The 27,379-nt window shown below is 46.6% G+C and overlaps 2 protein-coding genes and 1 long non-coding RNA gene across 23 annotated transcripts in view; 2 read left to right on the top strand and 1 right to left on the bottom strand.

The window, feature by feature from the left end:
* Positions 1-4,734, top strand: part of SPTBN2 (spectrin beta, non-erythrocytic 2) — a 41,504-nt gene extending 36,770 nt beyond the window's left edge. For all 4 annotated transcript variants that reach the window (XM_061407086.1, XM_061407088.1, XM_061407085.1 and 1 more), the window contains 10 exons: positions 66-204; positions 641-725; positions 989-1,185; positions 1,516-1,658; positions 1,748-1,808; positions 1,892-1,942; positions 2,160-2,380; positions 2,879-3,052; positions 3,536-3,578; positions 3,887-4,734. In XM_061407086.1, coding sequence (XP_061263070.1) covers positions 66-204; positions 641-725; positions 989-1,185; positions 1,516-1,658; positions 1,748-1,808; positions 1,892-1,942; positions 2,160-2,380; positions 2,879-3,052; positions 3,536-3,578; positions 3,887-4,120 — 1,348 coding nt within the window. In that variant the 3' untranslated portion in view covers positions 4,121-4,734. The remainder of the gene's footprint in view (positions 1-65; positions 205-640; positions 726-988; positions 1,186-1,515; positions 1,659-1,747; positions 1,809-1,891; positions 1,943-2,159; positions 2,381-2,878; positions 3,053-3,535; positions 3,579-3,886) is intronic.
* Positions 199-15,320, bottom strand: LOC133241514 (uncharacterized). 7 transcript variants are annotated; one of them, XR_009734619.1, is made up of 3 exons: positions 5,274-7,016; positions 475-5,170; positions 199-367 (listed from the first exon to the last, which is right to left on the bottom strand). It is a non-coding gene; the product is annotated as an uncharacterized LOC133241514 (long non-coding RNA). The 7 variants fall into 7 exon arrangements; XR_009734614.1 differs by adding an exon at positions 15,097-15,320 and having other exon boundaries at positions 348-5,170; positions 5,274-6,622; XR_009734618.1 differs by having other exon boundaries at positions 348-5,170; positions 5,274-5,443; positions 5,807-12,035.
* A 92-nt stretch (positions 15,321-15,412) lies between these two features.
* Positions 15,413-25,316, top strand: LOC133241512 (RNA-binding protein 4B). Of its 12 annotated transcripts, none has more exons than XR_009734611.1 (5): positions 15,955-15,974; positions 16,339-16,762; positions 21,619-22,295; positions 23,846-24,067; positions 24,724-25,316. XR_009734611.1 is itself a non-coding variant. In XM_061407124.1 (4 exons), exons 2-3 carry the CDS (start codon positions 16,351-16,353, stop codon positions 22,284-22,286), a joined length of 1,080 nt encoding a protein of 359 aa, XP_061263108.1. In that variant the 5' UTR covers positions 15,413-15,527; positions 16,339-16,350; the 3' UTR covers positions 22,287-22,295; positions 23,846-25,316. The 12 variants fall into 12 exon arrangements, 9 of the variants coding, with proteins under 9 accessions (XP_061263108.1, XP_061263107.1, XP_061263109.1 ...); XR_009734610.1 differs by having other exon boundaries at positions 24,643-25,316; XM_061407124.1 differs by lacking the exon at positions 15,955-15,974 and adding an exon at positions 15,413-15,527 and having other exon boundaries at positions 23,846-25,316.
* Positions 25,317-27,379: the final 2,063 nt, after the last annotated feature.

Below are 27,379 nucleotides of genomic sequence, written 5' to 3'. Positions count from 1 at the left end.
GGGCTACAGGTTCGTGGCTGGGAGAGGGTGGTGGGCAGCGGGTGATTCGGTTTCTGTGCCCCCAGGGACGTGTCTTCCGCAGACCTGGTCATCAAGAACCACCAAGGCATCAAGGCCGAGATTGAGGCCAGGGCCGACCGCTTCTCCTCCTGTGTCGATATGGGGCAGGGGCTGCTGGCCAGGAGCCACTACGCGGCAGAGGAGGTGGGTGAGGCCAGGGCAGAGCCAGTCATCCTCACCGGGGAGGCCTGAATGCTGGGTTCTCCTCGGAGTCTTCCTGCTTCTTCTCATTCTTTCTGTGCTGAAACCTTTCACCGTCCCCTCAGGGTCGTTCAGGGATTTCCCCATTTGATTTTTCTGTCTGCCTCTTGAAATAAAAAAACTACCAGTGAGGACTTACTATACGGCACGTGGAATTCTGGTCAACGTTGTGCGGTGGCCTGGATGGGAGCGGGGTTGGGGGAGAATGGATACCCGTTTATATATGGCTGAGTCCCGTCGTCGTTCACCTGAAGCTGTCACAACACCGTTCATCAGCTATACCCCAATACAAAATAAATAGTTTAAAAAAAAAGATATCGTTAGTAAGACCCCCTGGAAAGGCCCTGCTGAGTGCTCATTCGCATCTCTGCCTCCCCAGATCTCAGAGAAGCTGTCTCAGCTTCAGGCACGGCGCCAAGAGACAGCTGACAAGTGGCAGGAGAAGATGGACTGGCTGCAGCTTGGTGAGCCGCTGTAGAAAAACCACCAGGGGCTCCGGGCCCTGGGGGGCGCACCGGGGGCCTTGTACCCTGTAGTTTCCAGAGTAGGTGAGACCAGGAATCCTGGGTGTGGAACCCAAGACCTCTGCCCTGGGCTGCCTGGCTCTGCGCTGAGCTCCTGCTCTGGGGCGGTGTCCTTCTCGGTGTCCCTGTTCCCAAAGTGGCCATAGTGCCCTGCCGTTGCCCACTCTGACTTGCCACCTCTCTGCAACCCGCCCCCCCTGCAGTTTTGGAGGTGCTGGTGTTCGGGAGAGACGCAGGTGTGGCGGAGGCTTGGCTGTGTAGTCAGGAACCGCTGGTGCGAAGCGCTGAGCTGGGCTGCACCGTCGATGAAGTCGAGAGCCTCATCAAGCGGCACGAGGCCTTCCAGAAGTCCGCGGTGGCCTGGGAGGAGCGGTTCAGCGCACTGGAGAAGCTCACGGCGGTGAGGGCAACCAGGACCCCAGGAACACCAGCCCCCTCCCTCTGCCCCAGGCCCCGCACACTCTCCTGCATGAGGAGGACATTTCTCTTCCCATTGCTCCAGGCTCTCCTAGATGTGAGCCAAAGGTACCCTGTGGTCACCTCACCTCTGGGAGCCATCATTTTCCCTGGGTGGCGCTAAGAGACAGCATCTCCCCCATGGCTCCTCATCCCCACCTTCTTCTGGTTTTCTCTTCTCATCCTTCCTGTTTCGTCAGACCAGAGCTGAGACACTTCAGCTTTCCCCAGCACCCCGGACCTTCTATGTTCTGACCTCAGAATTTCTTGGCAGCTGGAGGAACAGGAGAAGGAGCGGAAAAGAAAGAGGGAGGAAGAGGAACGGAGGAAGCTGCCCCCTCCTCCAGAACCCCCAGCCAGTCCTCCCGAAGGGCACCTGGTGGACAGCCGCACGGCCCCTGCCACTGCCCAGGACGGGTGAGAGCTGGGACACCTTGGGGAGGAAAAGGAGGCTGAGCCAGAGCCACCCCACCACTTAGCGTTCTCTGTCGCCCCTGCCATTCCAGAGTGCACCCCCGCCTACCGGCCAGTGTGAACGGCGTCTGCACAGATGCAGAGGGCCCCCAGGTGAGTCCTCCCATCCGAGCACCCTGTCAGAATCTTAGGCCCTCCCCCTCTTGCATCTGCTTAACAGCATCTTGTCCTTGCAGCCCCTGATGGAACAGCAGAGACTTGAGCAGGGCGGCCTCCCAGAAGGGCCTGTGAGTTACTCCTGGGGGTGTGGGTGTTGATAACTAGGAGATAAGGGACGCAAAGGGGTGTGAGCCGGGCGGTGGGGACACTGGGGTCAGGAGAGGGCAGAGGCTCACAGGAAACATGGGGGTGGGAAGACCCGCTCCTGGACTTCAAGCTTCACACCCTTCAAGCCAGATGTCTCCCGTCTCACCTTTTGTGACACAGGCACCACTGTTTTCACAGGGGTCCAGTGCTGGGGACGAGGCCAACGGGCCACGGGGAGAGAAGCAGGCCCGGACACAGGGCCCAACCCCTCCGATAATGCCCCAGAGCAGGTCATCCGAGTCCGCCCGGGTCGCCACCTTGCCCACTCGAGGCCCGGAGCTCTCCGCCCAGGAACAGATGGAGGGGTTGCTGTGCCGCAAACAGGAGATGGAGGCCTTTGGCAAGAAGGCCGCCAACAGGTATTGGGTCTGGCCACACCACGCAGAGGCCCTTTCGGCTCCTGGTTCTAGACAGGCTTGCCCAGAACCTCTTCCTAGACTGGGGGAAGGGGTAGGACTCAGGAGCAGTGTGGGGCCTCGGTGGGGGCAGGAGGGCCGGGAAACTATAAACAAGATGGGCTAAGGTGGCGCTAGTGGTAAAGAACCCGCCTGCCAGTGCAGGAGACGTAAGAGAGGCGGGTTCGATCCCTGGGTCAGGAAGATCCCCTGGAGGAAGGCATGGCAACCCACTCCAGTATTCTTGCCTGGAGAATCCCCTTGGACAGAGGAGCCTGGTGGGCTACAGTCCATAGGGTTGCAAAGAGTCACACACGACTGAAGCAACTTAGCAATGACAGCAGTGGCCCTGGGAGTCCTGGGACCACCAGGCTGTTCCCAGGGTGGCTGGCCCCTCAAAGGCCGGCCAGGCACCTGCGTTTCCTCCTCACCTGCACCACGTTCCCCACCCCCCACCCCCAGGTCGTGGCAGAATGTGTACTGTGTCCTGCGGCGCGGGAGCCTTGGCTTTTACAAGGATGCGAAGGCAGCCAGTGCAGGAGTGCCGTACCATGGAGAAGTGCCTGTCAGCCTGGCCAGGGCCCAGGGCAGCGTGGCCTTTGATTATCGAAAGCGCAAGCATGTCTTCAAGCTGGGGTAGGAATGGACAGGAGGGAGGCTCCCAGTGATACAGCCGCGAGGGCACTGGGCCAGGCATTTGGGAATAGCAACATCGACGAGGGAGAGGCGGGGGCTCTGGTTGTGCTCACACGCAGGGTAGCAGGAGCACCACAGCGCAAGCCTGTCAAGCTGAGCAATATACAGCAGGGGAGAGTTGTCAGCAGGATGTGGGCACTGCCCTGTCTCCGAGGCCCCCGCGGGCCTGCCCCTGCCTGCGAGCCACCGGGGGCAGAAGTGAGCGTGCCCTCGTCCTCGGCAGCCAATCAGGAAGGAGCTGCTTTGGCCCCACCCCCGGTCCTGAGACTCGGAAGAAGGTGCAGAAAGGGTCTAGACGAGTTGGCTCTGAGCATCTGAGGCTGTTCTCCTGTCTGGTCTCTGGAGGATAAGGCCGTCTTGCCAGCCCTGAGCTGGCCGGTCAGAGTCTCAGCTCTGCCCTGAGTTTTCTCTCTTTCCCAACAGCTTACAAGATGGGAAGGAATATCTGTTCCAGGCCAAGGATGAGGTGAGCTGTCCCCTTCCCTCCGTGCTGCCTTGGAGCCCTTCAGATGTACTCTTTGTTTCCTCACCTCTCTCTCGTTTTGCTTGTCTGAAGTGTTTCCTTCTTTGATGTCGGACAACCCACATTGTGCCAACTGGATGTTTGTGAAGGCTGCACCAAAACATGTTCCCTCCCTTAAAGGGGTCTTTTTCTCCAGAGAGATGGGGCAGGCATCTCTGCCTCCTCTCTTACCCTTCCCCACTGAGTGCGAGCCACAGCCGCCAGTAGCACAGCCTCCAAGCTGACCAGGTGTCTTTCCGCGCCCCTTGCAGGCAGAGATGAGCTCGTGGCTGAGGGTGGTGAATGCAGCCATTGCCACCGCGTCCTCCGCCTCCGGAGAGCCTGAAGAGCCAGCGGTGCCCAGTGCCACGCGGGGCATGACCCGGGCCATGACCATGCCCCCGGTGTCACCGGCCGGGGCTGAGGGACCTGTCGTGCTTCGCAGCAAGGATGGCAGAGAACGAGAGCGAGAAAAGCGCTTCAGCTTCTTCAAGAAGAACAAGTAGTTGGGGGCGAGACTCCCAGGCCAACTGCCTCCCTCTGTCCAGGAAACTGCCAGGGACCGTGGACAAGGATCACCCTCTTGTCAGGACAACTGCCTGCTGCTAGGGTCTGTTGCCAAGGTCAACCCATCACCAGGAACTGTCTCTGGGGACAAGTCAGTGTTCCCAAAGGCAACCCTTCTTTTCTGCTATTTAATTCTAGACTGGTGGTGGGGCGCAGGCAACCCCCAATTCCACTCCTCCCCCTCCCCTCTTTCCCCAGCCTTACGCCTCTGTCCCCACCACGGGCGCAGGCAGTGCCACACCCTCTACGAGGCCATGTGGGGAATGGCTCCCCTGCCCAGGGTCCTTCTCCCACCACAGCTAGGGCATGCCATCCAGTCCTCGCCCCTGGGGACCAGCCAGGAACCTCTCAGAGCGGAAGCAGGACCTGGGGGCTAGATTGCCAGATGACGGGTCAGAAACTCCGAAGCTGCCCCTTCCCATCCTCCCTCGTCCTCTGACTCAAGCAGCCCCTCTATCTCCGGCAACTCTCGACAGCTTCCAAGTGTGAGTTGTTTGGGGCCAACCACAGCCTTGAGTCTGGCCAAGGAGGTGATTAAACAGCTCAGCTTCTCTTACTGCCTCTGGGTGTCTTTGATTTCCTGACCACAGACCTCTCTAGCCGTGCCCAAGTCCTTCCCTCTGGCCCAGATCTCCTGTGTGTCAGGTGTCCACCAGCATCCAAGCCCACCAAGAACCATATTAGTCTGTGAGCCTCCCTACCATGGTCTCATTTCCCCATGGTAATGGCCGCCACTTTGCTGGGTTGACCAGTGTCAAGCCTCTTTTTAGACCAGAGAAGTTCTCCATGACGTTAACAAGCAGTATCCACGTTAGAAGGCACTGCAGGACCGCTGCTGTGGTGCACAACTTTCTTCACTCATGATCCTCCCAACTGTTTTCAAAAATGGAAGGCGGCGGACTTCCCTAGTGGGTCAGTAGCGAAGGTGCCATGCTCCCGATGCATGGGGCCTGGGTTTGGTCCCTGGTCAGGGAACTAGATCCCATATGCTGCAACAAAGATTGAATATCCCATGTGTCACAAGTAAGACCTAGCACAGCCAAATAAGTAAATATTAAAAAAAAAATGGAAGGCAGTAGAGCCCTGTCACACCTAGTATCAGCCACGGCTCCGCCTGACGGTGGAAAGTGGATACAGGCAGTGATTACTGGCCCCGCCTTCTGTCTCTATGGAGAGGACCCCAATAAGGGGTCAAGGGAGTTCAGGTTCTCAATCCACTGACCAATAGAATGGTATCACCCTGGGAAGCCATGAGGCACGTCCTAAGTGCAAAACAAACACACAGGAAAGTGTATTCTAGATCCAGTGAGGTATTAAAGTCGATGACTTTCCCCGTGGTCTCTGGCTCGGCCACTGAAGGTTTCAGGGCAATAGTATTTGCCTTGGTGGCCTCCTATAGGAAAAGCTTTGCTCTTTCATTGTTTCCCATCTATACACAAACAACCATTTTCGGGGCTCCGAGATCTTTCCAGGAAAGCAAGCCCCATCATTAGCATAGTAGGCCAAGGGCCCTAGCTGAGCAGACCCTCCCATCAGCCATGATAAAGACAGGGTCAGGTGTGTGCAGGCCCAGAAAGTTCCCAAACATGAGCTGTAGTAGATTAGACAGCTCACAGAATAATTACCACTTTCTCTCAAGAAGAGCAGACTCAGTACTTAAAAGCAGACATGTGATAACATAACTGGAACACTCTGTCGTGAGACATCAGCACTACACGGATACCTTCTTTTGTTCTCCAGGTATAACTGAGATCTCCACTGTAGGAAGAGAAAGTCACACATTGTGGGGTGCTCGGGGAGGCTGGGTGGATGCACTCCTTGGTGGCAAGCCTAGGCATTGGGAGAGAAAGCAATAATTGGAGATTTTAGAAGGGAAAAAACGTGTATTAGGGTGAGAAAACAGTGGAGAAATTAGCGTTTTAACTCGTAAACAGGGCAGCCAAATGAAGCAGTCCTGCAGAATGCAGTCAGACACAGTGAGTGGAGATGTAATAAAAATATGGTTTGAGCATTTACATACACACGGTAGCTGAAGCTACCTGAGTCCACGAATCGTTAAGGACAGGACGTAGAAGAGGATAAGCATAAAGTCAGGAAGTTAAGTCTCGTAAGGGAGACACCTTCGGAAACGAGTGGACGAAAGTTCCAGGAAGGATGAGAGAATGGAATGGAGCAGTGGTGGATATGAAGCAGATTAGAGCACAAAAATACAATAACGCAGGCTCCACGAATCAATGGGGAAATAGGGACAGACAAAAATGGATTAATTATTTAGAGGAAAATGTTTGCATTCTTACCTAAGCCCACTTCCAAGGGCAAACTCGAGATATGTGCTGACCAGTGTGGCAGGCATGAGTCACGTGCAGCCACTGAGCGTGTGAAATCTGGCTAGTCCCACTGAGGTGTGCTCTAAGTGTAGAATGCTTTCTGGATTTTGAAGACTGAAAAGGAAAAAAGAATTTAAAACATCTCAATAATTTGTATTTGATGATACATTGCAATATTTTAGCTATATTGGATCTCAAAAATATTAAAGTCAATTTCAACTATTTCCTTTTGTTTCTTAAATGTGTTTACTAGAAAATTTTGTATATGTTTCTCACATTATATTTCTATTTGGATAGCACTGCTCTAAATGGACTACATACAGACCTGAATGTGAAAGGTAAAAACATTAATGTTAATAGAAGAAAATGTAGGAGAATATACTTATGACCCAAGGGGACAGAAAAGGCCATTCTGTACAAAACTTCAAAAGCACACACTTTAAGGCAAAAATTGATTGTCAATCACATAAACAAATTAAGGATTTCTGTTCAATGAAGGACTCCATGGACAAAATTAATAATTAGATAGGATGAGAGAAGATACTTGAAACTGACCTCTGGTGACCTCAGCCTGCAGCAGCTTGGAGTGGGGCTTGGGTTCCCAGCCAGAGACTGAGGCTGGATCGCAGTGGTGAGAACACCAAATCCTAGCCGCTAGACCAATGGTCAGTGACAAGGGCCCTGGCCCTTCAGCTTTGCAGAAAAGAATTCCCACAAAGACAGAAAGTAATGAAAAAGGTAACGTGTTTCTATTAGGAGGAAAAGGGTACAATACATGGCAGAAAGCGAAGAACTAAAGAGCCTCTTGATGAAAGTGAAAGAGGAGAGTGAAAAAGTTGGCTTAAAACTCAATATTCAAATAACGAAGATCATGGTATCCGGTCCCATCACTTCATGGCAAATAGATGAGGAAACAATGGAAAGTGATAGACTTTATTTTCTTGGGCTCCAAAATCACTGCAGATGATGACTTCAGCCATAAAATTAAAAGACGCTTGCTCCTTGGAAGAAAAGCTATGACCAACCTAGACAGCATATTAAAAAGCAGAGACATTACTTTGCCAACAAAGGTCTGTCTAGTCAAAGCTATGGTTTGTCCAGTAGTCATGTATGGATGTGAGAGTTGGACTATAAAGAAAGCTGAGCGCCAAAGAATTGATGCTTTTGAACTGTGGTGTTGGAGAAGACTCTTGAGAGTCCCTTGGACTGCAAGGAGATCCAATCAGTCCATCCTAAAGGAAATAAGTTCTGAATATTCATTGGAAGGACTGATGCTGAAGCTGAAGCTGCAATACCTTGGCCACCTGGTGTGAAGAACTGACTCATTGGAAAAGACCCTGATGCTGGGAAAGATTGAAGGTGGGAGGAGAGGGGACAACAGAGGGTGAGATGGTTGGATGGCATCACCGACTCAATGGACATGAGTTTGAGTAAGCTCCATAACTCAGTAACCCTAACTTGAGTAAGTTGGTGACGGACAGGGAAGCCTGGTGTGCTGCAGTCCATGGAGTCGCAAAGAATCAGACACAGTTGAGCGCCTGAACTGACTGACAACGGACACACAAGTGGACTCAGAGACCATGTTGCTGAGTCGCATCCTTGTGGCAGTTTGAATTACTTTTATGGGACATTTCCTTCAGATTTCCTTTGGCCAGTCATTCTGATTTGCCTGGTTCACAGTCCATATTTTGTGCATCTCAGGATCCTCCCATGGATTCTACCGCAAAGGCCTGTGGGTAGAGCATCCCTTGACATCACTCCCCTTTGACCTCCAAGGAGCCTTTCTGCGTGTGTGTGGTCATAGAGGTCTCCTGTCTTCGAAAATGAGAAACATGTGTTCTGCGCAGGGCCCAGCCTTCTCCCTTAATTGTCCTGCTAGTCTTGTCTTGGAGTTTCAGTCCACAGGGAATGAATCCCCTATCACTTTACTACGGAGAGATCCATCTACCTCCTGCCTCAAAACGAGTAATATCTAGAGTAATATCTAGAATATCTAGAATAGACAAGAAAATCCTGCAAATCAGCAACAAAAAAGAGACTGTAACCTGACAAGAAACATGGGGAAAAGATATAAACAGGAAAGTTACAGAAGAGTAAACCTCCCAAACTCAAGAGAAACAAGAGATGTTTAGGATCATTAGTAATGAGAGAAATGCAAATTAAAGCAACAATGATACAGCATTTTATACCTGGCAAAAATTAGAAAACTGGATCATGTCCAACACTGGCAGAGACACTGAGATGCAGGATCCCTCGGGTGGGAGGTAGACTGGTTTCCAGAGGACAACCTGACACTACTTAGTCAAGTTAGCTCTGAGACAGTCCTGGGATCCCGGACCTTTTGCTGCAGTGCTACAGTGCTTGTGCCTGGACACAACTCTCCTCAGATGACACTAAAAATAACTGCGTGCAGGCACAATTTGGGCAAATTCTGGGCCAAAAAGATACAAAGAGACCAAAAAACCCAACTGCCACTTTTGAGGCGCCTGAAGCAAAAAGCAAAAGCAGGATACTGCGCATGCTCCCTGCACTCAACACCACCTGCTGCTAAGTCGCTTCAGTCGTGTCCGACTCTGTGTGACCCCATAGACGGCAGCCCACCAGGCTCCGCCATCCCTGGGATTCTCCACGCAAGAACACTGGAGTGGGTTGCCATTTCCTTCTCCAATGCATGAAAGTGAAAAGTGAAAGTGAAGTCGCTCATTCATGTCCAACTCCCAACGACCCCATGGACTGCAGCCCACCAGGCTCCTCCATCCATGGGATTTTCCAGGCAAGAGTACTGGAGTGGGGCGCCATTGCACCACCTAAGGAGGGGGCAAAACACCTAAGCCATCCCTCCAACCCAACCCCTGGACACACCCCTACCCTCACCCCATATAAAGAACAAGCTTGCGCCTCCCTGGGGAGCAAGCCAGCAAGGGGACCTGTTTGTTCTCACTTCCCCTTGCTGCAACAGGGGCCCCAGTAAAGTCTTGCCTGAATTTCTTGTCTGACCTCTGATCAATTTCTATTAACCGGAGAAAGCCAAGAACCCTGGTTGGTAACAGTTTAATGTATACCCTATGACTCAGCAACCCAGAAATTCCATCCCAGTCCTAACTCCCCTCAAATTTTCACACCAATCTATTAGGGTACACATAATTAACATAAGGATGTCAACTGCAAGCTTATTTATAACAAGAATAAGGATTTAGAGGCAACGTGAGTGTCCTATGCTGGGAGATAGACAGATGAAATATGGTAGCTGCACACTGTAGAGTATTGCTCAGTAGTTAGATACCACACAATAATACAGGGCTTCCCTGGTGGCTCAGTGGTAAACAATCTGCCTGCCAATGAAGGAGACATGGGTTTGATCCCTCGGTTAGGAAGATCCCCTTGGAGAAGGAGGTGGTAACCTGCTCCAGTATTCTTGCCTGGAAAATCCCATGTACAGAGGAGCTTGGCAGGCTACAGTCCATGGGGTCGCTAAGAGTCAGACATGACTGAGTGACTTCACTTTCACTTTTCACTTTCATGCATTGGAGAAGGAAATGGCAACCCACTCCAGTGTTCTTGCCTGGAGAATCCCAGAGACAGAGGAGCCTGGTGGGCTTCCATCTATGGGGTTGCGCAGAGTCGGACACGACTGACACGACTTAGCAGCAGCAGTAGCAGCAGCTGCATAGATTTACCCAAATAAAATTTACCTAAATGAACAAGGGTGGACTTTGTTTAGATCCATATTAGGAGAAACCAGATGTAAAAACAGATACTTGGGACAATCCAGTAGAAATTTAAATATAAGGATCAGATGATATTAGCGTAAAAAATTAGAGCTAATTTTTTAGAGACAGTTAGTGAAAAACTTATAGGTGACTATATGACTGGAATTTGCCTTTAAAAAAACTCTAGCTCACCTGCCCCCAACACACACACACACAAAGCAAAGGGGCTGCATGAAATCAGATGAGCAAATGTTGATAATTGTCAAAGCTGAGTAAGGGGCCCAGGAGATTTCATAATATTCTCTATTTGTGCCTTTTTGAAAATGTCCACAATGAAACATTGTTTGTAATGGAAAAAGCAAATGTGCATTAAAAAGACGTGTCTTACAGAAAACAAACTTATAGTTACCAAAGAGGAAGGTAGGGGAGGGAAAATTAGGAGTTTGGGAATGGCAGATGCAAACTGCTACATATAAAGTAGACAAACAACAAGGTTCTAAGGGACAGCACAGGTGACTATATTCAATATCTTGTAGGGACCTTCCTGATGGTCCAGTGATTGAGATTCCGAGCTTCCAATGAGGGGGCCTGGGTTCCATTCCTGGCCAGGGAACGAGATCCTACATGCTGCAACTAAATGTTTCCATGCCCCACTAAAAAGATCCTTCATGCCACACCTAAGACAAATGAACAAAGAGCTTGTAATAACCTGAGGTGGAAAAGAATATGAAAATGAGTAAATGTATACGTACAACTGAATCACTTTGCTGTATACCAGAAACTAACACATGGTAAATATACTTTAATTTTTAAAAAAATACGTATCTTGCAAGAACACAAAATAATACATTCTGAATTCATTTAACGCTTGCCTATGAGGCTTTGATCCTTGAGTTGGGAAGATCCCCTGGAGAAGGGAACGGCTACCCACTTCAGTATTCTGGCCTGGAGAATTCCATGGACTGTATAGTCCATGGGGTTGCAAACAGTCGGACATGACTGAGCGGCTTTCACTTTCAAAAAATGAGGGAAAGGGAAGGGGAGGTAAAAGGGAATAGATAAGAATAGGGAAATACATGGGGAGAAGATGGAATGGTATGGTCAGAGCTATGAGGAGAAACAGTATAAAATATAAAAACACAGGAGGAAAGGATGGTGAACGAACGAAAAATTTTAGAGGGGTGCAAACTGTTAAAAGGATATAGTTTTGGTAACCTCAGAAAACTTGCTCAATTGGAGAGGAAGACAGAAACCAAAACACAGGCATAAAGGTGGGCAACAGCTGGTTCACACTGTTTGCAAAAATCCATCCTGAAACACTAGGAAGAAATCCAAGCTAGAAATCATTCATAGCAAAGATGAGTAAAAACTATTTCAGAAATGGGCAAAGGGGTCCCTCGCTGGTGTTTTAAAAGTCTGACTATAGAGAGAAACTGGAAATGATCAAGAGAAGAAGGGAAGATCAGATCAGATCAGATCAGTCGCTCAGTCGTGTCCAACTCTTCTCGACCCCATGAATCGTAGCACGCCAGGCCTCCCTGTCCATCACCAACCCCCAGAGTTCACTCAGACTCACGTCCATCAAGTCAGTGATGCCATCCAGCCATCTCATCCTCTGTCGTCCCCTTCTCCTCCTGCCCCCAATCCCTCCCAGCATCAGAGTCTTTTCCAATGAGTCAACTCTTCACATGAGGTGGCCAAAGTACTGGAGTTTCAGCTTTAGCATCATTCCTTCCAAAGAAATCCCAGGGCTGATCTCCTTCAGAATGGACTGGTTGGATCTCCTTGCAGTCCAAGGGACTCTCAAGAGTCTTCTCCAACACCACGGTTCAAAAGCATCAATTCTTAGGTGCTCAGCCTTCTTCACAGTCCAACTCTCACATCCATACATGACCACAGGAAAAACCATAGCCTTGACTAGACGGATCTTTGTTGGCAAAGTAATGTCTCTGCTTTTGAATATGCTGTCTAGGTTGGTCATAACTTTCCTTCCAAGGAGTAAGCGTCTTTTCATTTCATGGCTGCAGTCACCATCTGCAGTGATTTTGGAGCCCAGAAAAATAAAGTCTGACACTGTTTCCACTGTTTCCCCATCTATTTCCCATGAAGTGATGGGACCAGATGCCATGATCTTCGTTTTCTGAATGTTGAGCTTTAAGCCAACTTTTTCACTCTCCACTTTCACCTTCATCAACAGGCTTTTTAGTTCCTCTTCACTTTCTGCCATAAGGGTGGTGTCATCTGCATATCTGAGGTTATTGATATTTCTCCCGGCAATCTTGATTCCAGGTTGTGTTTCTTCCAGTCCAGCGTTTCTCATCATGTACTCTGCATATAAGTTAAATAAGCAGGGTGACAATATACAGCCTTGACGTACTCCCTTTCCTATTTGGAACCAGTCTGTTGTTCCATGTCCAGTTCTAACTGTTGCTTCCTGACCTGCATACAAATATCTCAAGAGGCAGATCAGGTGGTCTGGTATTCCCATCTCTTTCAGAATTTCCCACAGTTTATTGTGATCCACACAGTCAAAGGCTTTGGCATAGTCAATAAAGCAGAAATAGATGTTTTTCTGGAACTCTCTTGCTTTTTCTATGATCCAGCGGATGTTGGCAATTTGATCTCTGGTTCCTCTGCCTTTTGTAAAACCAGCTTGAACATCTGGAAGTTCACGGTTCACGTATTGCTGAAGCCTGGCTTGGAGAATTTTAAGCATTACCTTACTAGCGTGTGAGATGAGTGCAATTGTGCAGTAGTTTGAGCATTCTTTGGCATTGCCTTTCTTTGGGATTGGAATGAAAACTGACCTTTTCCAGTCCTGTGGCCACTGCTGAGCTTTCCAAATTTGCTGGCATATTGAGTGCAGCACTTTCACAGCATCATCTTTCAGGACCTGGAACAGCTCAACTGGAATTCCATCACCTCCACTAGCTTTGTTCGTAGTGATGCTTTCTAAGGCCCACTTGACTTCACATTCCAGGATGTCTGGCTCTAGGTCAGTGATCACACCATCATGATTATCTGGGTCGTGAAGATCTTTTTTGTACAGTTCTTCTGTGTATTCTTAATATCTTCTTAATCTCTTCTTAATATCTTCTGCTTCTGTTAGGTCCATACCATTTCTGTCCTTTACAGAGCCCATCTTTGCATGAAATGTTCCTTTGGTATCTCTGATTTTCTTGAAGAGATCTCTAGTCTTTCCCATTCTGTTGTTCTCCTCTATTTCTTTGCATTGATCGCTGAAGAAAGCTTTCTTATCTCTTCTTGCTATTCTTTGGAACTCTGCATTCAGATGTTTATATCTTTCCTTTTCTCCTTTGCTTTTCGCTTCTCTTCTTTTCACAGCTATTTGTAAGGCCTCCTCAGACAGCCATTTTGCTTTTTTGCATTTCTTTTCCATGGGGATGGTCTTGATCCCTGTCTCATGTACAATGTCACAAACCTCATTCCATAGCTCATCAGGCAGTCCATCTATCAGATCTAGGCCCTTAAATCTATTTCTCACTTCCACTGTATAATCATAAGGGATTTGATTTAGGTCATACCTGAATGGTCTAGTGTTTTTCCCTACTTTCTTCAATTTAAGTCTGAATTTGGCAATAAGGAGTTCATGGTCTGAGCCACAGTCAGCTCCTGGTCTTGTTTTTGCTGACTGTATAGAGCTTCTCCATCTTTGGCTGGAAAGAATATAATCAATCTGATTTCGGTGTTGACCATCTGGTGATGTCCATGTGTAGAGTCTTCTCTTGTGTTGTTGGAAGAGGATGTTTGTTATGACCAGTGCATTTTCTTGGCAAAACTCTATTAGTCTTTGCCCTGCTTCATTCCGTATTCCACGGCCAAATTTGCCTGTTACTCCAGGTGTTTCTTGACTTCCTACTTTTGCATTCCAGTCCGCTATAATGAAAAGGACATCTCTTTGGGGTGTTAGTTCTAAAAGGTCTTGTAGGTCTTCATAGAACCGTTCAACTTCAGCTTCTTCAGCGTTACTGGTTGGGGCATAGACTTGGATTACTGTGATATTGAATGGTTTGCCTTGGAAACGAACAGAGATCATTCTGTCGTTTTTGAGATTGCATCCAAGTACTGCATTTCGGACTCTTTTGTTGACCATGATGGCTACTCAAGGGGAGGGTTAAATAGAATTAGGTGGGAGATAAGCATGAATGTTATCAGAATTGGAAGAACAGTGCCTCTTCTGAAATTGGTGGAAAACAAAGAATTCAGTAAAAGAAATGTAACCGAGTAGCTGGAGAGGAAGAGGACAGCATGCAGTTTGTGCCTGATACTATCAGAAAAGATACCAAGGAGGAATGGTGACTGGACAAACATCTTGGCATGCTCTACTTGGAGATAAGCTAAATCCATCAATCTCCATAAACGTCTATTCTTTGTCCAAAGGTGTCAGTGAGTAATCCCCCTTAGTAACTTCCTTTTTGCCAGCAGGAGGTGCCCTTGGACCACAGTTGAATTCTGAAAGCTGGAAAATGCCCCGGTCAGTTGCCCTGTCCTCCAGCAGCTTGGTCTGGAGGTGGAGACCCTGGCCTGTCCCCAAAACAAGAAACCTCTCTGATTCTCTTATACCAAGCATTCGTTGGTGTGCTCACCACGAATCAGGAACTGTTAAGGACACATAATTAGAGCTTAATTCTCTAGCTAGGGAGAGAAAACCAGCCTTCGTGTATGTGACAAACAAAACCCAACTGATTTGAGAGTAGCCTGGATAGAATGCCTCTACGAGCTATCTCAGCTCTGCCATCTTCGGTTCTGTTTCCTCACCAATGAAGTACATGTTTGCAATTAAAATTTTTTGAATTATCTTACAAAGCTCTACCAAAAAAAAAAAAAAAAGCCAGGTTTGCTTGAAATGTGGCCCACCTGTATTCCTAAAATGTTGCCCCAAGCTACCATACAGGCTGGCCGATTGCTAAGAAAACCCGCTTATCGGGGACTCAGTGGGATAACCCTTTGTCATCAGCGGCGGCCGTCCTTCCCCACCTCCGCCCCCCCGACACGGCCCAATAGCACGATCCATTGTGAATAGATCCATTATGATCGACTATGACTCCCGGGCTTCCGATTTCACCAAGGCAGTGGTTGCGCCCAGAGCCTTCTGACGCGTGAGCGCCGACCCCCACCCACACCACCGTCCAAGGTGTTGATTGGCTAGCCGGGCCAGGGGGCGGGCTGACCTCCGCTCCGCCGCGCCGACAGCAGCGGGCCCCGCCCCGTATCGGGGCGACTGGGAGCCGAGCCCGGGGCAGCCATTTGTACGCGGCCGCGGGATTGGTCGCCTGGCTCCCGCGAGGGTGAGGAGGGGGTGGGCAGCGCGCACTCGCGCGTGCGTCAGGTGGCGCGCGAGAAAGGCCCGGTCGCGCCGAGGTTTGAGCGGCCGTCGCCATTTTGTAGGGTTCTCTCTGACGCGGGAGCCGCCGCCAGCGCTGCTGCCACCCGGAGGTGCGCAAGGTTCTTGTGGGTGTGTGGGGAGCCTGAGAGCCGGGCCGCCGGGCCTCTGGCGGACGGGGATGGCCCAGGGTTTGGGTTTCTTCTCTTGGTGCCGGAGGTCCGGGGAAGACAACGGGAGGAGGCGGGGCCGGGTCTCCGGAGGGGGCGGGGCAGGGGTCGAGTCGAGTCTTTGTTGGGGAGAAGGCACTGGAGTTGGGTCGCCAGGGCGGGGGTGGGGGTTCCCAGTTGGGGCAGAGGGGGCCTTTTTATTCTTAAAAGTATTTTGAACGGTGATGCTTCACGGAAGAGAGGTACACAGATTTCCCTCCAAAACCTCGTTACGAGGGACAGTTAGATATATGTATGCCTTTTCCCCACATTTGGATTCTTCTCTTACCTGCCCCAAAACAGGAGTATTTCAAGCTAACCCTGTTACTTAAAATGCGCCTTATTCCACGAGGGACTATGCAATGCATGCTGACAACCGACCCGTTCGCGTGTTACACACAGCTCACACTACTCCTTAAGAGCTAACCTTTCTCCCGCTACTGAAAAAAGAAGGAACGTCTGTGTGAGCATCTTGAAGGTGCCAAGAACTTAGGAGGATTAATCCAAAATGCAGTGCATTGAAACTTTCGCCTCTAACTTCTGAAAATCTCCTTTCTTCTCTTTCAGGCTCTTGTCAGGATGGTGAAGCTGTTCATCGGAAACCTGCCCCGGGAGGCCACAGAGCAGGAGATCCGCTCTCTCTTCGAGCAGTATGGGAAGGTGCTGGAATGTGACATCATTAAGAACTACGGCTTTGTGCACATAGAGGACAAGACGGCGGCCGAGGATGCCATCCGCAACCTGCACCACTACAAGCTGCACGGGGTGAACATCAACGTGGAAGCCAGCAAGAATAAGAGCAAAGCTTCAACCAAGTTGCATGTAGGCAACATCAGTCCTACTTGTACCAACCAAGAGCTCCGGGCCAAGTTTGAGGAGTACGGTCCAGTCATCGAATGTGACATCGTGAAAGATTATGCCTTTGTACACATGGAGCGGGCTGAGGATGCAGTGGAGGCCATCAGGGGCCTTGACAACACAGAGTTTCAAGGTGAACTGCTCTGGGGCCTGGGTGCAAAACCGAGTGGGGTCTAGGTGTAGACAGAGGCAAGAACACAGGACCATGGGGCTGGCAGGTGGTGTCTTCCATTCTACTTTAGCTGGAAATAATAGAACGATTGTATGTTTACTATGCTTAAACACAACTTAACTCTTGGAGAAGCAAACACTTCTCCTTTTCAGATTTGCCAAGATGTTTCTCAACAACTTTGTAGAATCACAAACGGTAGGTCACTTTTTTCTGCAAGCGTCATTCATTTGGGTGCTGTTGGAAGTTTAATCTGCAAATGGGAGAAGAGGATAAAGGTCTGTGGCTTACTTGCTGCTTTTGTTAGGATGAGGAAGCCTTATATATTTGAGAGTTTAAATGCATAGGGCTTATACTCCTTACTGCCCTGGGCAATGGGCCCTGATGGGAAAGAACAAAGACATCTTTAAGAATCTCTGTATTATAAATCTGGGTGGTGAATCTGATTTGGGGGGGTTATCTTTTGAGTACTCAAATTTGTTCAGTATGTGATGAACTATATGAGCAGAGTCAAAAACTGTGCTATGTATTCTGCTCCACATACTATTATTTAATCCTAAAGGGAAAAAAGGACGTTTCTAAAAATGTTAGGTTGAATGGGAATTACGGTTCTGCCTCTGAGAAGATTCCTATTAGAGTGTCATATCGAATTATTTATATCATTAATAAAAGTACATACGTTGTCATTAGTACTACAGGAGGTTGAAGACTCTCTGGAACTGTGCTGATATGGTAGCCACTAGCCCCGTGTAGCTATTAAGTTGAAATTAAATAAATTTTAAAGTTCCGTTTCTCGGTTGTGCTGCACACATTTCAAGTACTCAGAAGCCATACAGGCTAGTGGTGACTGTATCGGTGCAGATACAGAACATTTACATCATCACAGGAAGTTCTGTCGTACAGCGCTGTTCTACAAGCTTTTTGTTGATAGTGTCATCTTAGACCACATGTTTACATCCACTTTTCAGGTTTATAAATTAAGATCATTTTTTTTCTCTGAGTACCCTTAAAAGGGTTGTAAAGACGTACTTAAGGGTCCTCTACTAAACCTAGAGAACAGAAAAGAAATGGAGAAGAGGAAAAGTTGACCAGAAAAGGGTAAGAAAGTTTGCAGATAGTAGAGATTGCAAATAATACATCAGATATTTCTGGCTTCAGCCAGTGGTGTCCTGGCTTTTAGCTGCTCTTTAAAGCACAGGGCAAAAATTGTAGACTTGCTACCATTTACTTGTCATATGATCTTGGACAAGCGTTTTAACCTCTTTGTGCTTCATTTTCCCCACTTGTAAAATAGAGTTATAATGATCCCTGCCGTACCTCCCTCACAGGACGGTAGTGAGGCTAGAATGAGGCAATAGATGTGAAAGTGCTTTGACAGTAAAGCACTGTGTGATAAAAGGTGAGTGGTGTTCGCAACAACAAATGTTTCTATGATGGTTAGAAGCTTTAAAATGTAATACCTTTCCTCATTTATATTTGGTTTTCTTTTATTATTTTGGAAAGCTGTTGCGCTTCAGATACCTTTAAAAATACCCTGAATTATTTTCATTGGATGAAGGAGGGCATCATGAATGGACAGTGTTGGAGGAAATGGGAGTTCTCTCTTGATAGGTAACAAGTAAAATGTGAAAGAATGCAGTTAAAGTCTGGTACAAACTGCAGCGATGTTCTAGTATAATACTGCTTGTCTTTACCTTTTTAATATGCTATTGAGTAAAAGAATAGGATCAGAAATAGGTATATGGACGTCAGTTAATTGAGAGGGGGTTGGCTTGAAAGAAATGTGTTTTAATACAGTGGGTTTCATTCAGGATGTAATAACACAATGATCCATGAGATTTTTTTAAACATCATTATTGGGGGGAAAAAAAGTATCCTTTATTTGGTTTTCATGTTCTTAGCCTGGGCCCTCTAGAGAAAGCACCCAACTTTTCGTTATGTTTTACGTACAGACATTTTTATAACCAGCTCTGTTTTTTTTCCAGATGACAAGAGAAAGTTTAGCATTGGATAATAAGTTGCAGTCTTACAGAAAATACAATCTAGATACCAATTTGTCACATTTTTTTCATAAAGCCTTTTTACTCATCTCCTAATAAAGGGGACCTCTTAAGAGTGCCACTTTGGTCATCTTTTGAACCTTTATATGTTAATGGCTGCTACTGAGGCGTCCTGACTTGTACGACTTAAAAAGAAAGGAGCAAAATCTGAGTTTACCTGAGTCTCTGGGGATCTGTTTCCTCCCTATAAACAGCAGTGAACTGAACCGCTACTGACTTAGCAAGCAGTTTGCATTGAAAGACCCTGAAGAAGCTATTCCCAAGTAATAACTCAGGCAGCTGAGCTGGGAAGCTGGTTATATGAGTTTATGTGTTTTGTTTTTAACTAATGTGTAAATAAACATTAAATTGGAGTACAGTTGTATATCAAGCTATATCCCTAATCTCTGGGTCCTGTTACTTGGTAGGAGCTCAGCATTGAGGATCTCAGGTTGCCCACCTCTTTCTTTCAAAAAAAAACACTTGTGGGCGGTGGAGGCTGGTTTTCTGGGAAATGTTGGCAACATACCTCAGTAATTTTTTTGGAGATTTCAGAAAATTTTTAAGCTTTTGGCCTCTCCAAGTGTAGTAGAGTAGTAGAATTTAATCTTCTTTCAGTTTTCTTTGCATTAGTTCCTTAAGGTAATAAAGAAGCACAGTATATTTCAATTATCATAAGAATTTTAGGAAATTTAAATTAAATGCCTGGTTACCACCTTTGGAAAGATCATGTGAAAAAAATCTATCACTTCTGTTGTAGATCTTTTTTAAAGAGTTGTTTACCTGAATCCTTTTTACAGCTACTACAGATGTTTATAAACTTCTGAATTCCACTCTAAAAGCAGTGGTGGAGATTGTATGTAGTAATAGAAACATCAAGGGGGAAAAAATCACTGGGTTTTGTTTCTCAAAAAAAATGGACCCATAATCTGTAAAGGACTAAGTTACATATTTTCCTTGAAAATGTACTTCTAGGTCTCTGGATTGGCTGCTTTTTAGATTGGCATGGTTACACTGACTTCAGAATTGAAACAGTTTGTGTCTATCACACAAGTTTAATGTCACCATGCATGTTTGAAAGCCAAGTAGCTTGTAATCCCTCCAGTACAAATTATAGGGAGTTCTACATTTGGGATATAAGTTGGGGCAAAACTCCGTGTGCTTCTGTTCTAAGCACAGTTAGCATTTGACCTGTAATAACTTCTAAGAATGGGAGTATCTGTATCTGAAAATAATGGGATGGCTAAATGCTGCTTTCATATTAAATTGCTGTTTGGTATCTTGCTGACTTATCAGTGTTTATGGTGGGTGCTGCCTCTCTACTAGCAGCTGGAAGTAAAAACCTGAGCACCTTTGTTTCTGCTAAAGAAAGGGTTTTAAGTTTGAGGCAGCAGCTACTAGAAACTGGGGTGGTAGGAATGTTGGACGTCGGGCAGAACTGAGTTTGACTAAAGTGATGTTACCGCACTAACCCGCTCCCCTCTCAGGGTCAGTGCATGGCGCTGTTCTGGCTGCCGTCCTGAATCGGGCTGTTTCCAACAGGATGGTGGAGCACGAGGCCTCCTACCGCATAGCTGCATCCAGAACAAGGTCTGTTATAGAGAGAGCAACCTGCTGATCGCGGAGGGGGGATTTGTCCTGAGCAGCCCTTTAGTGATGCAAAGCCCCAGTTCCTCTCCATCTGTACTGGCTGCTTTTGGCTATGATCTGTAAAGCATTGACTTGATCTCCAAAGTCTTAGGCAGTTCAGCACCACATGCTGCCAAGAATATGCCTTTTCTCAAACTGCTTTTAAAGACCTCGGATGCTTTCATTAGCAAGGGTCCCTGGGCTTGGTTGTACACAAGCCCAGGCAAAGATGGTTTCTTCTCTTAGCTGTTCCTGTGCTGGTCATTTCCTGCAAGTATGGATGTGGCTTGTTTGTACGGGTGCCCTGAAGCCTTTAGCCCAGTGCTGCATTTTTCTAACAAGTAGACAATTCCCTGTAAAGAACTGTTTACAGGTTTATGTAGTTTACTGCATAACAGGATGAAATGCCAATCATTCCATTATATGAAAACACACTGTCCCTAAGAAACCAGTACCGCTTCAAGAACCATCTCTTGCTGCTGAGAGACCTGGGTAGATGGTTTTCTTTCCACAGCAGGCGTGGATTCACCTTTGCTTAAAAAGCAATGTGGGGGTGGGGTTGAAGTCTGGAAGGTCTTACAGCTAACTCTTAAGAGGTCCTGGAGTTGAAGCAGATGATGCGCCAGGTATGATTTGTGTACCCAGCATAGCCTTCTGGTGACACTTACAAAAACGGCTGGAAGAAACAAGACAGACAGCGTATGCTGTGGTTTTTTAAGCTGCAGTACATGGTTAGGCCTTATGTGGCCCTGAGTACATCAGTGAGAGGTTGGTAAGATGCTTTACTACGCAGACCATAACTGAGGTGGTGTTGGATATTTGATTTGGAAAAATTGTCAGGTTTTGATAATAGTATTGAAAAGTGGAAACTCTCAATTGCTGTGCTGGGGAGAAGAAAGTCTTGGAGACGGAAGTAGGAGGGAATCCTGGTCTACTGGTGTAAGTAGAAAGTATTGACTGGTTTCTGAGGACTCAGATTTTCTAAGTCTCCTCTGTTAAAACTTCAGCTTCTTTTTTGGAGGGGATTGTTGAAATAGGGTTGTAGGAGTGTGTGTTTGTATGTTTGTGTGTCTTTTGCCAACTAGTTGATTTTGGGGAAGACAAGGAAGGTTAATGAGTTATAATAAATCTTCTTACATCTATTTCCTAAAGGCAAACGAATGCACGTGCAGTTGTCCACCAGCCGGCTTCGCACCGCCCCTGGGATGGGAGACCAGAGCGGCTGCTATCGGTGTGGGAAAGAGGGGCACTGGTCCAAAGAGTGTCCAGTAGATCGTTCGGGCCGTGTGGCGGACTTTACTGAGCAGTATAATGAACAGTATGGAGCGGTGCGCACACCTTACACCATGGGCTACGGGGAATCCGTGTATTACAACGACGCATACGGAGCACTTGACTACTATAAGCGTTACCGAGTCCGCTCTTACGAGGCAGTGGCAGCAGCAGCAGCAGCTTCCGCGTACAACTATGCAGAGCAGACCATGTCTCATCTGCCTCAAGTCCAGAACACAGCTGTGACCAGTCACCTCAACTCCACTTCCGTTGATCCCTACGACAGACACCTGTTGCCAAACTCAGGCGCTGCTGCCACCTCGGCTGCTATGGCTGCTGCCGCTGCCACCACTTCCTCCTATTACGGAAGGGACAGGAGCCCCCTGCGTCGTGGTGCAGCTGTACTCCCCACGGTCGGAGAGGGCTACGGTTATGGGCCAGAGAGCGAGCTGTCTCAGGCTTCAGCAGCTGCACGGAATTCTCTGTATGACATGGCCCGGTATGAACGGGAGCAGTATGTGGACCGAGCACGGTACTCAGCCTTTTAAAAACTGGAGGTGAGAGTGGGGTGGGTGTGGTTAAGAGAGTCCACTTAGTTCCCCAGAAAGGAGACCTTGCCACATAGAGGAGGCTAAAGCCACCTGTTTGCTGTCAGGACAGTATCCAAAAGGTAGTCACTGCATTTTAGTCTTAAATATTTCTCTAGGCCAGAGCTTCATTTGGCCTGTTGAGGTCTTCGTTGACAACTCCAACCAACTTGTCCATCCCGGGAAAACAACAACTCAGATTATTAGGATATTGTTCTTTAATCAAATGTAAGCAGATCCAGGTTACAGGAAACATAGCTGAAGAGAACACTTGAGTACTCTTTGCACATACATCGTCCAATGATACAGCGAGGTTTTAAGACACTTCCTTTTATGGAGAAAGGAACCTAAGGCCCAGAGAGGTTAAGTGCTTTGTCTGATGTCATCTGGTGATTGAGAGGTAAAGCCAGAATTCATAGTCAGGCCTACCTGAGTCCAAAACCACTTTCTCTTTCCACCACAAAAGTCACTGTGATGTACGTGGAAGAGTACGGGTTCAGAAGTTAATAATTAATGTCACCAATGAGGATTTAAAGTAAGTTCAGATTTCCAATTTGCTAATAAAACTACTACTTAGCTCATGAGCCTTTATCAGAAAAAACTCTTCTAATATATAAGCCAAATAAAATCCTCTGAGTTTTAGGCATTTAGTTCCAAGACACTTGCTGGAAAGCAATGTTTTGATGCCACTGTCTGCTCTGGATTCCGTGGGTCCCTTCCTTAATAGTAAGCATCTTGTTCTCCATGGGCACTTAGCTGTATTTCTGCATGGCTTATGATGCTACTCTCAAGAGCCTGACACTTCCCATTGCTTCCAGCAAATTTGGGGGATTTTTTTGTTTGAGAACATGTAAAGAACTAGATTAAACAGGTACTTTTCTGAAGTGTATGAAATCCCATTGATGGTAACCCTGGCAGTTTAATTTTCCCTCCTTCAGGTAATGTAAGCAAAGATGTTGGAATGTCAAGAATAATTGGAGTATCTAGAGATTGATACTTAGTACCTTGAAATTGAGCATCAGCAGAACTGGAGGCCCAGTAGGAAAGTTAAACTGAGTTACCACCGAGTTTCCAGGGTTCTTAACAGACCTCTTTGATGTATGAGTAGAAGAAAACCAAGTGACAGGAATTTTCCCTTTTGCTTAGTGAGAAGCAAATGTATGAACCTGTGATGTTATATCCTGTGTGACTGTGACAAGACAGGGATGCGCTGTGACTCCTGTGTAGCAGTGAGTGTCCATGTGCACCAAGTAGATAGTCTTAACAACTAGTGTAGTCTGCCATTCATCTCTTAATGCTGCTGGTCTTCCATGAAGTGAGGATATGCCTCTAGAGTAAGGTGGTGTCTTCTAGATAACTGTACATTTCTCTCAACTGTGTTCCAAAGTTGAACATTAAATAGTATATATTGTGGTCTGTAAAATATTACTAAGGTATGTTTACGTGGTTTTTGACTGCTAGCAGTGGTTGTTCAACTAACCTCTTTTTAGTGATGACTGTTAAAGAAACTTACCTTCCAGGTATGAACCTCATATGGACTGAATAACCCTGAGTTGGTTGCAGTCCCAGGAGCCTGATGTTAATGAGGCTGCCAGGATGAAATACTCCAGAACTGTTGGGGATCCAAATTCGGGTCTCACCCTAGCAGAACTGATTCAAGAACGTCACAACTTTTGAAGTCGATTGGCACAGATCAAGACCAAGATTTGGCCCTTTGTCTGTAATAAGTAGAGGAACTTGGTGTGAGTTAACTTTTTTTTTCCCCCAGCCATTGGTGTCTGGCGTTCCCATCACCAATGGAAGAATTAGAGAATTTAGGATTTCTTCTCTTGTTTTGGTAAGGGAGATTTGGTCAACTAAAGGAACTGCTGTAACTGTGACTCTAAATCTGTGACAGTGTGATAATGCAGGTGTGTTGGAGGATGAATGAACCACTCCTTGAAACCCTTTATGATTGTCACTTCTGAAAACGTGTTTATATGAAAGATTAAAATGAGACATATTTAGAATAGTATAACTGACCATATTTGAGACCTAGCATCTTCTGATTTTTTGAAACCAAAAATTAAATTATGGTTCTTGGTATCTGTATGCCCTTGGTTTCAGTGACAGTAGTTTTACCTAAAAGATGGGTAAACAAATGAGAAAGATACATTCCTCACCAATACAGCAGTCTTCCAGACAGATTGCTTCTTGTTCTGTATATAAGTAGACTCCTATATATAGCCATAGTAGAAAGGTAATTACATGAGATGTAACTTTGACCCAGTCTGACTTGGTTTTGTTTTGTTCTGTTCTTTTTCCCCCTGGAATACAGGACGGGACCAGGGCCCTTGTACTCGGAGCCAAGCTGCTCTCCAGGCATTGTGTAAGCCTCTTGTGTTGTGCTCTCTTTCAGGTAGGATAATTGCGGACTGAACCCTCGGGCTGCGGTCATATATGAGAACTTGCTCCGCGCGGTCCCCTTTGCCGGGATGTTTCCATTGCTTCATGTTTCAGTAAACAAAGGAGTTTGTGACCAACTATGTTTTCTTTCTTAATTTAATTCTTCTACATTCACTTTTCTCTCCTCCTGGTACTAGTTTCTGTAGCCTTTCTGTTCCTCTCGTTCCCAGCCTCTGAGCAGCCCTAGGTAAGGATTATGTTGGCGTCCCCTTTCTCCTGTACAGTGGGATCCCTCTTATCTTGCTTTCCTTAGGAGTTGACCCCTTCTCCCTGTCTACCTGCAACATCTCCTTTCCCTTCCACGTAGAGGCAAGCAACCTTTTACTCTTCTCTGTTAGCTCTGGACTCTTAACACTGAAGCTAATCTTCTGAAATTGCTAGGACCATTGGGGTTTTGGTTGTTGTTTTGTTTGTTTTGTTTTGTTTTATGTCTGACCTGTGATCGTGGTACAGCAGTAGCTGAAATTTAGCCTTGTTTTACTCCACTTCTCCCACTTTTTTTTTTTTATATATATATTTTGACAAATAAACGTTTCTAACACTTAAGTATCTTTTTGTATTTGTATGACTTAATTTACCACAAATGTCTTCTGGTTCTTTCTCAGTTGTGCTCAAACTACAAACTTCAGTGGAAGAACAGAAATCTGAAATTTTAAGTATTTAGTGAGATAAGTACTACAGCCTCAGCACTGAGTGGAGATGAATTAGCCAGCATCTTGAGACATTAGTAAGTATGCTACACCTAGAGGTCAGGCTCCTCCTCTGTAAATAACCAGTGCTGCTTTTTCCCGTTCATACACCAGCAAACCCAGGTTAGTAGTGATAAAAGCCCCACAGGAGAACCCTGTGTCAGGAAAAGGTTGAGTCAGAACAGGGACCTGTCATATTGACTCAGTTTGACTTCACAGTATATGTTCATTTAAATTCACAATTTAAACTAGAATTAGACTTTGGCTAAAATGAATAAAATAGTTATGATGATGTGGGGATATTTATATATATGGCGTCTTAGCCAGTGGGACACTAGGGAAGTCAAAACATAGCAACTTAACATGTCTTGATTCCGTATCACTGGCAGAAAAAGCCAGAAAAAAATGATTCAGTACAGTTCTACATCAGCACTGTCCAGTACAACTTTTGGCATTGTTGAACGTGTTCTATATCTGTGGTCCAATTTATAGCTACTAGATACATGTGGCTATTAAAAGTACTTGAAACGTGCCCAGTGAAGCTGAGAAACTGAAGTCTTTAAATTAGCTTCGTGTGACTAGTGGTTACTGTACTGCACAGCACAGTCTAACCTGAAGGACGGACCTCCCGGGGGTCCAGTGGTTAAACCGCCATCCCTGTACTGCGGGGGACTCAGGTTTGATCCCTGGTTGGGGAACTAAGTTCCTGCATGCTGCATGTTGTGGCCAAAAAAATTAATTTAAAAAAAAAGGTAAAGGAGAAAAAGCCTTGAAGAATCATATAAAATACTTTTCCCCTAGAAAATCCTTTCACTCTCCCCAAAACAGATGACACTGGAAAGGGGTTAGTTTTCAGACAACATAAGAGGACTGTTGAAACAGGTTTATTTCTAAACCTCAGTTTAAAAACTCCATGTGGGGGTACATAATTCCTTTTATCCACCAAGACCAAATTCTCATTATAGACCATTTTAAAGTGCCACAAGGCATCTCACACTAAAAGTTCCTGAACTGATTCATCAGTGATTTGAATTCCAAACCAGGATTTTGATGAATGAGATGTGATTTTCGCTGTAAGCACTGCAGAGGGACGAGTACAGGGTACTTTGAAAACGTAAATAGTGGCTGACTTTAGGGGCTGGGTGGAGCGGGGCAACTGCTATTCCAAGTTGAGGAAACCGCATATGTAAAGGCCCCTGATCAGCAAAAGTGTGGTAACCATTAGGAAGCAAAGTCTATACAACAGAAATCTGAAGAGGTAAGTTCCAGCACAGTTACAAGCGCCTTATGGGCTATGTTAAGGAATTTCATCTTTAACTGGAAACTGGAGAAGGAAATAGCGTCCCAATCCACTATTCTTGCCTGGGAAATCCAAGGACAGAGGAGCCTGGTGGGCTACAGTGCGTAGGGCCACAAGAGAGACGTAGTGACTAAAGAACAACAACAATGACTAACGATAGTGAGCACCTTTTCTTGTACTTACGGACCATTTGTATATTTTTTCAATGAAATGTCTGGTTCAAGTCTGCATATTTTTAAAAAATGAGTTGTGAAAACCACCCAAATGTTTGTCAACTGATGAATGAATAAGTACAATGTGATAACATCTGTATAACCCATTAATTATCTAATAACAGAATGAAGTACTAATATATGCTACAACATGGATAATGCTGAAAACCTAATTGAAAGACACCAGACACACAAGGACCACATGCTGCCTGACGCTGTGCACATGAGACGTCCAGAATACGTAGATCTACAGGGACAGTGACAGGCGCTCAGTCACGTCTGGCTCTTTGTGACCCCATGGACTATATGGTCCATGGAATTCTCCAGGCCAGAGTACTGCAATGGGTAGCCTTTCCCCTCTCTAGGGGATCTTCCCAACCCAGGCCTCCCACGTTGTGGACAAATTCT

This window comes from Bos javanicus, chromosome 29 (genome assembly GCF_032452875.1).
Source record: "Bos javanicus breed banteng chromosome 29, ARS-OSU_banteng_1.0, whole genome shotgun sequence".
NCBI classification, from domain to species: Eukaryota; Metazoa; Chordata; class Mammalia; order Artiodactyla; family Bovidae; genus Bos; species Bos javanicus.
The sequence above is the reverse complement of the archived record's forward strand: the minus strand, read 5'-3'. Positions and strand labels throughout refer to the sequence as shown.